The 6,771-nt window shown below is 33.2% G+C and overlaps 1 protein-coding gene across 1 annotated transcript; it reads left to right on the top strand.

Annotated features, from left to right (window-relative positions):
* The first annotated feature begins 4,983 nt into the window (after positions 1 to 4,983).
* On the top strand, positions 4,984 to 5,769 carry LOC127240896 (uncharacterized). The gene has a single exon (XM_051259746.1). It carries the CDS (start codon positions 4,984 to 4,986, stop codon positions 5,767 to 5,769), a length of 786 nt encoding a protein of 261 aa, XP_051115703.1.
* The last annotated feature ends 1,002 nt before the right edge of the window (positions 5,770 to 6,771 follow it).

Raw genomic sequence — 6,771 nt, forward strand, 5'->3', positions numbered from 1 at the left:
GAACAAGAAATTAATATTATGAAATAAATTTTATTCCTATTTTTTATATTGATTATAATTGAAGAGAGTGTTAAAAGGATAAATATTGATAAAAATAAATATAATATATATAATAGAATAATATAAGATAATTGATAATAATAATAATAATATAATAATAAAGGATAAAGATGATGATAATAATGAAATAATAATAATAATAACATATAATATACTCTATTTATATATATATAAATAATTTAGAAAAAAATAAGAAACAAACTTACCCTTCTCCTTCAGCCAGAGGAAAGAACTTTAGGAAGAGGAGGAGAGGAAAGAAGAAAAAAAAGAAAAAGATTTAGAGGTTGTTTGGGAAATAATGTTTTGAAAAGCTTTTAGCTTATTGAACAATTTTATAGCTATTTGATCAGTAAAAAAGTTTAGGTATTTGATAAATTAGCTTTTTGAAAGACCTTTCTAAAAGTTCATCTACCCAGCGTTTTGAAAGAGCTTTTTCATTTTAATTTTGGTTATTCCTTATTTACCATTAAAACTTAATTATTTATTTTATACCTATAAATATATTTTTATAGCAGTATTTATTAATTATTTTAATATATTTAATTTATTAAATTATATTTTTATTTTTTGTAAATTTAAAATAATTACTATTATTAATATATAAAATTTTAAAACTAAATTAAATAGAAAAAACAAAGGTTATTAATTTATTTATATATATTAAAATAATAATTAACATAATAAAAATCTATATACGAAAATATTTATTATTTTATGTTTTACATAATTTCAATAAAAAATTATTATTTTTTAGTAAAAATAATTTTCTCACATCTAAATAATAAAAATAAAATAAATATTTATAATATTTTTATAATTTTCAATAATTAATAAAAAAAAATTCTCATAAATTTCAAACCAAAATAAATAAAATTAAATATTTTTAAAAATAACATATCGATGTTCTTAATAGTCATTTTATGTATAAACAGCTAATGTCAAACAGTTGTTTTACCAAACACTTTAATACAAACCGCTAATTGAATGAGCTAACAACTAATTGCCAAACGCATCCTTAACCGTCCGATTTCAATTTCTATTTCGGTATTTAATTCATTGTTATACATAGAGTTTAATTATGGATTTTAATATGAATTTAGATATTGAGGATATTAAATTAGAATTTCTTTAAAAATTCATAACTGGCTATTTGACTATTTAATCGACTAATTTCCACTACAAAAAAATAATATATTTGTGACGGAATTCCGTCCCTAAAGTTCACGTAGCTAACGTAATTCCATTACTAATTCCGTCTCTAATGTCATCAGTAACGGAAAAAATAGATTTAGAGACAAAATAATTTTGTTACAAAAATGATTTTTTCTTGTAGTGTTCTTTAGCTAATAGTCTATTCGTAGTCCTAGCGTTATATTATGAGAATTTCGTATCGATCCGAGTAGTTGAAAATGGCAGTCTATTGCACCTACCTGTTTATTCATATCTTTACGAATTTTTATTTCATAATCAGGAAATATGAATATTATGAAGTATAAGGGTTTTACAACTAAAACATAGTATTTTACTGAATATAAGTGTTTGAAGTCCAACGAGCTAATTATATAAATTAGCTTTTCAATAAGCATGTAGCTCCTATGAGTAAGCATATATAGCTCATCTGATTTAAGTAAATAATTGGGCAGGTGTACGTTGGAAGAAATTTGGGTGAGATTGAAAAAGTTAGGGAGTGTTGATAAGAGGTAAACAATAGAGAATTAAATCTAATTTTAAGAAATTAGGTATGCATATTGCATGCGATTCTGATTAATATTTTAACGTGATATTATGTGAATCATCTGCCAGTGCATGTATATATATTTATATATATGTGTGCGTATGCATGTGTGAGACTTCTCATTTTATGATATTTGATATACGTATTTGATCGTGTTGGTGAATTTATGAAAATGAGGATAGGTGAGCTGTCTTACCGGCCCTTTTCGGTAAATTCACTTATTTGACATACTGCATACATATTGCACCGTTTATCGGTTATGTTTTATGGATGTATCGTTTAGTCGTTGTGTGCGGTACTGCTAAGCGAGGGCATCATCTGGGGTTAGGATATTCGACCCCGATGTACCGTAACACTTTGGCAATAGTGGACGATAGTAGTCGGACAACTGGGTGACTTAGTCGCACAGTCATTCAGGGATTAGACCCATTGTAGTTTAGATGTATTTGGTCTAATCATTCATGTTCGGTGTTGTTCCACTCATTGGAGTAGCTGCTAGTGAAGTCTACCGGTAGTTTAGGATTATATGCCAAACTCCAAACGTGATCCCATTAGGGCGCGCAAGGAGGAGTAGAGTTTCCGGGTTTTTCTTGGGTGATTTCAGGTTGCACGGATTCTATTGCATTACACGGGATAGAGCTAGTCAGTGGGGGCCGTATGTTCGCTATCACAGATTATGGGGCGTCTTGTGATTAATGGCGACAACGTTTGGCTATCCATGTATTGATTGTGGGAGTCATATGAGGGGGTATGTGGAAGTGACCGAATGACCATTATATTATTATGGGTTTATCAGGTCGTTCCTTAAGCCGAGGATTTTCTGGCTATTTATTGATGATGGTCTAATGAGCTTGTTATTATGGGGCCGAGGTTATTCCGGCTGCTCACTTTGACAGATGCAGTGAGCCTATTATTATGGACCCAAGGTTATTCTGGTTGTTCACTTCGACTGATGTATATATATATGTGCATGTGCATTGTTGTCGAGTTTGATATCTTTGTTGCATCATTTCACTACAGGTATGGCATGACATGACACGTATTTTATGAATGACAGATATTAGACTTTATTTTAAAAGGTATGACATGACATATTTCACGTTAGTTCTTAAAATGTATTTAATTTTAGACTACTTTTAAAAAAAATATTTGGTTTAGGTATGCATGAAACCTCCGGGACAGGGGACGTCTCGGGATATAAAAAGACTGAGTGAGTGAGTGAACTTACATCTATTGTATTATATGTAAATTTTTAACCAGAAAAACCTCTTGCTTAGTAGTGTGTTTTGTAAATATTCATAAATTAGATAGAGGTATGTATATATATGTTTTGGTGTATCAAACAATGTTTCAATTAGTTACGAAGGAACTTTATCTAGTTGCGTCTCTTGTTTTCTCTGAATTTAAATGAATGGTTAATTTAGTTTTTTATAAGCTCAATATCTTGCAGTTATTTGGTCTAATTGTGTTAATTTTGTTCAGTTTGGGTAATATAAATATATACAGAGTGTTCTTTCTAATAGATTTTCACCAATTAAAAACAAGATTTTCTATGTCATATGTTGACAAGTTAGTTTTACATTTCTACTAATATAACTAAATTTATTTAAAACAATTGTTAAATTTGATTTTTACCATAATGTTACTTACACTATAGATTGATCCCTATGCATGATCCTAATGTCTTCTTTGTTCAACTTGCTCCATAGCTTTGAATTTGAGTTATATAAATGCACATTTTGTTTTTATTAAAGTTCCTATCAAATAGAATTATTTATATGCTACATTCAATCTTTTTTTCCGAGCTGGTAGTCAAGATTTTTTTTTTTTTCTCTTTTGGTGAACAAATCCCTCCATCTCTCTCTACGTCTCCCTAAATCGCATTTCTCATTTTTTTCTCATTTTAGACCATCGGAACTCTCTCATTCTCTCACTCTTTCTCCTGCAACAAATTCAGAGATATTTATATATATGTTTTTTTTTTTATTCTATTTTATTTTAATTTTTTTTTTAATCTAAGTTTGAAGTAGTTATGAAGGCACTTTATGGAGCTACATGTCCTTTTTTTTTTTTTTTCTCTGAATGTAAATGAATAGTTTATTTATGGTTGGGTAAATTATATAATATCCCCACTTGTTTTTAGCACAAAACACCTTGTATTTTCTTTAAACCCTTTGTGTTAATGTAAAGTTTGTACGAAACACTCCTTTAGTCCAAAACTGGTGTTCTAAAATAAATTTTGAATAAAACAAATAAATAAATAATTGATTAATCCTTCAATTTTTTTTGTAATTTTTTAGACAAATTGTTAGTTCATTTTATTTATTTTATTTTACTAAAAAAATTATTCAAGATACTTTTTATTTGTGTAAAACTTACTTAATATCTTTAGAATCAGTTTTGAATAAGGAAGGTCTTTCATGCAAACTTATTAAGAGGGTTTTAAAAAATTTATTTGTAATTTTATTCAAAATTTGGTTACCAGATTTGTAGTTGACAACGGTTTATATGCTTTGTATTTTGGTTTTTGTGGAAGTTTCCAGTTTGTATGTTTTATGTTTTTCTTTGCTTCAATAAAAATTCAGATAATTTAGAAGCGTTGATTACTGCATAATTTTTCTATAGAGCAAGGTTCATGCCCAAGTACCTCCGATTAGAAGCCATGGCAGTCGTGACGCAAGGAAAAGAAACCGGTGGCGTCCCGTTTCAATGTCCGATGTTAACATCTTCGAACTATACGACATGGGCGATAAGGATGGAGACCATTATGGATGCCCAAGGGGTATGGGAATCGTCGAACCAAAGGCCGGTGAGGTCGTGACGAGAAGAAAAATAAGGCGACAAAGGCCTTCCTCTTTCAAGCATTGCCAGAAGACATCCTTTTGCAAGTATCCAAGAAGTAGACGGCACAAGAGGTCTGGGAATCTAAAGACGCGGTATCTCGGGGCTGACCTAGTGCAAAAGGCACAAGACTTTACACATTAAAGTGTGAGTTCGAGGCTCTTCAAATGGAAGATGGGGAGACCATAGACGAGTTCACTGGGAAATTAAGCAGCATGATATCAAAATAAAACAGCTTGGGAGCATCACTCGAAGGCAGTGTGTTGCTAAGAAAATTGCTTGATTCGGTCCCTGACAAGTACCTACAACTAGTAGCGTCCATTGAGCAATGATCTGATGTGGACTCCATGCCGTTTGAAGAAGCTATTGGGAGATTAAAGGCCTATGAAGATCGTTTGCGAGTGCGCAATAAAAATGCAAGCAATGAAGGAAGTTTGTTGCTTACAAAGTCTGCAGGTTCCAGTCAAAAGATTTCAGGTAGATTCCTCTCACCATCTGGAGGCCGTGGTTCTCCACAAGGTGATAGATGGGGTCGAAATGGTGGTCGTGACAGAGGCCGTGGTAGAGGTGGTCAAGGAAGTAGTAGTGGACAGCGAGATTTTGCGGACAGCCATTACAAACCAAGAGACAAGAAGCACATAAAGTGCTTTAATTGTGAAGAGTACGGTCATTACGCATCTGAATGCAAAGCTCCAAAGGGAAAATCCGAGGAAGTAAATTTGACTCAAACTCAAGATGAAGAACCATACCTTCTGTTGGGTTTCTGTCAGGACAAGACAACAATGAAGGTGTTGTTGAATGAAGACAGAGTATCTACAGGAAGTAACAATGATAAAGCAAGTGAGGATGCTTGGTATCTCGACAATGGTGCGAGCACTGGTATTAAGGAACACCTGGCTGAACTTAATGAGAATGTGACTGGGCAAGTGCGCTTCGGAGATGGGTCTATGGTTCAAATAAAAGGAGAGGGCTCAATTCTATTGAATTGCAGAAATGGAGAGCAAATTATACTTCCAGATGTGTATTACATACCTGCTCTACACAACATCTTAAGCCTTGGACAATTGACAAAAATTGGATATAAAGTAGAGATGATGGATGATTATTTAAAGGTCAGTGATGAAAATTGGTGATTGTTTTATGAAAGTGCAACGAACCATGAATCGGCTGTACAAGATCGCACTTCAAATTGCTCAATCAGTGTGCTTAAATACAAGCATTGACGACAATGTGTGGCTATGGCACGCGAGACTCGGTCACATTAATTCTCGAGTATTAGAATCGATAATGAAAAGAGGATTAGTGCGTGGTATACCCAACATTAAGTTCCCCACTCAAGTGTGTGAAGGCTGCATGATTGCTGAGCAAACCCGTCAACCATTTCCGAAGATGGCGCAATGGCGACAACCTCACCATTGGAATTAACCCATGCTGACATATGCGGCCTGATATCGCCATAGACAATAGGAGGTAACCGCTACTTTCTATTATTTGTGGATGATTTTTGTGGATACATGTGGGTTTATGTTATAAGATCAAAGGGTGAAGCATTCCCTGCATTCAAGAAATTTAAAGCTGAGGTAGAAAATTAAAGCTCCTACAAGGTGAAGGCAATGCGGATTGACAGGGGAGGAGAGTTCACCTCTAATAAGTTCTCTGAATTTTGCAACACGGCAGGGATCAAACGTCAATTGACTGCCCCCCACACACCACAGCAAAATGGGGTAGTAGAGCGGCGAAATCGAACCATTTTTGAAGTTTCAAGATCCTTATTGAAGACTATGAATGTACCGGAGTTCTTGTGGGGGGAGGTGGTTCGTCATGCTGTGTATTTGCTTAACCGAGTTCGGACAAGAGGATTCGAGAATAAGACTCCGTATAAAGGATGGAAGGGAAATAAACCAACTCTTCAGCATGTGAAACTTTTTGGATGTGTCAGACATACAAAAAGGTTAGCAAATCAACTTACAAAGCTTAGTGATAGAAGTGTTGCAATGGTGTACATAGGTGTAGAACCGGGCAGCAAGCTCATCGTATGTTCAACCCAAAGGAGAATAAATTGCATGTGGCTCGTGATGTGATTTTTGATGAGAAAACCAAGTGGAATTGGAATGTGCGTGAAGAAATCAATCAAC

This window comes from Andrographis paniculata, unplaced genomic scaffold, assembly GCF_009805555.1.
Source record: "Andrographis paniculata isolate CXL003 unplaced genomic scaffold, ASM980555v1 Contig80END, whole genome shotgun sequence".
Taxonomy (NCBI): Eukaryota; Viridiplantae; Streptophyta; class Magnoliopsida; order Lamiales; family Acanthaceae; genus Andrographis; species Andrographis paniculata.

What these genes read in the sequence shown, in the direction of transcription:
- LOC127240896 (XM_051259746.1), top strand. Translation starts at nt 4,984, where the DNA reads ATGCCGTTTGAAGAAGCTATTGGGAGATTAAAGGCCTATGAAGATCGT.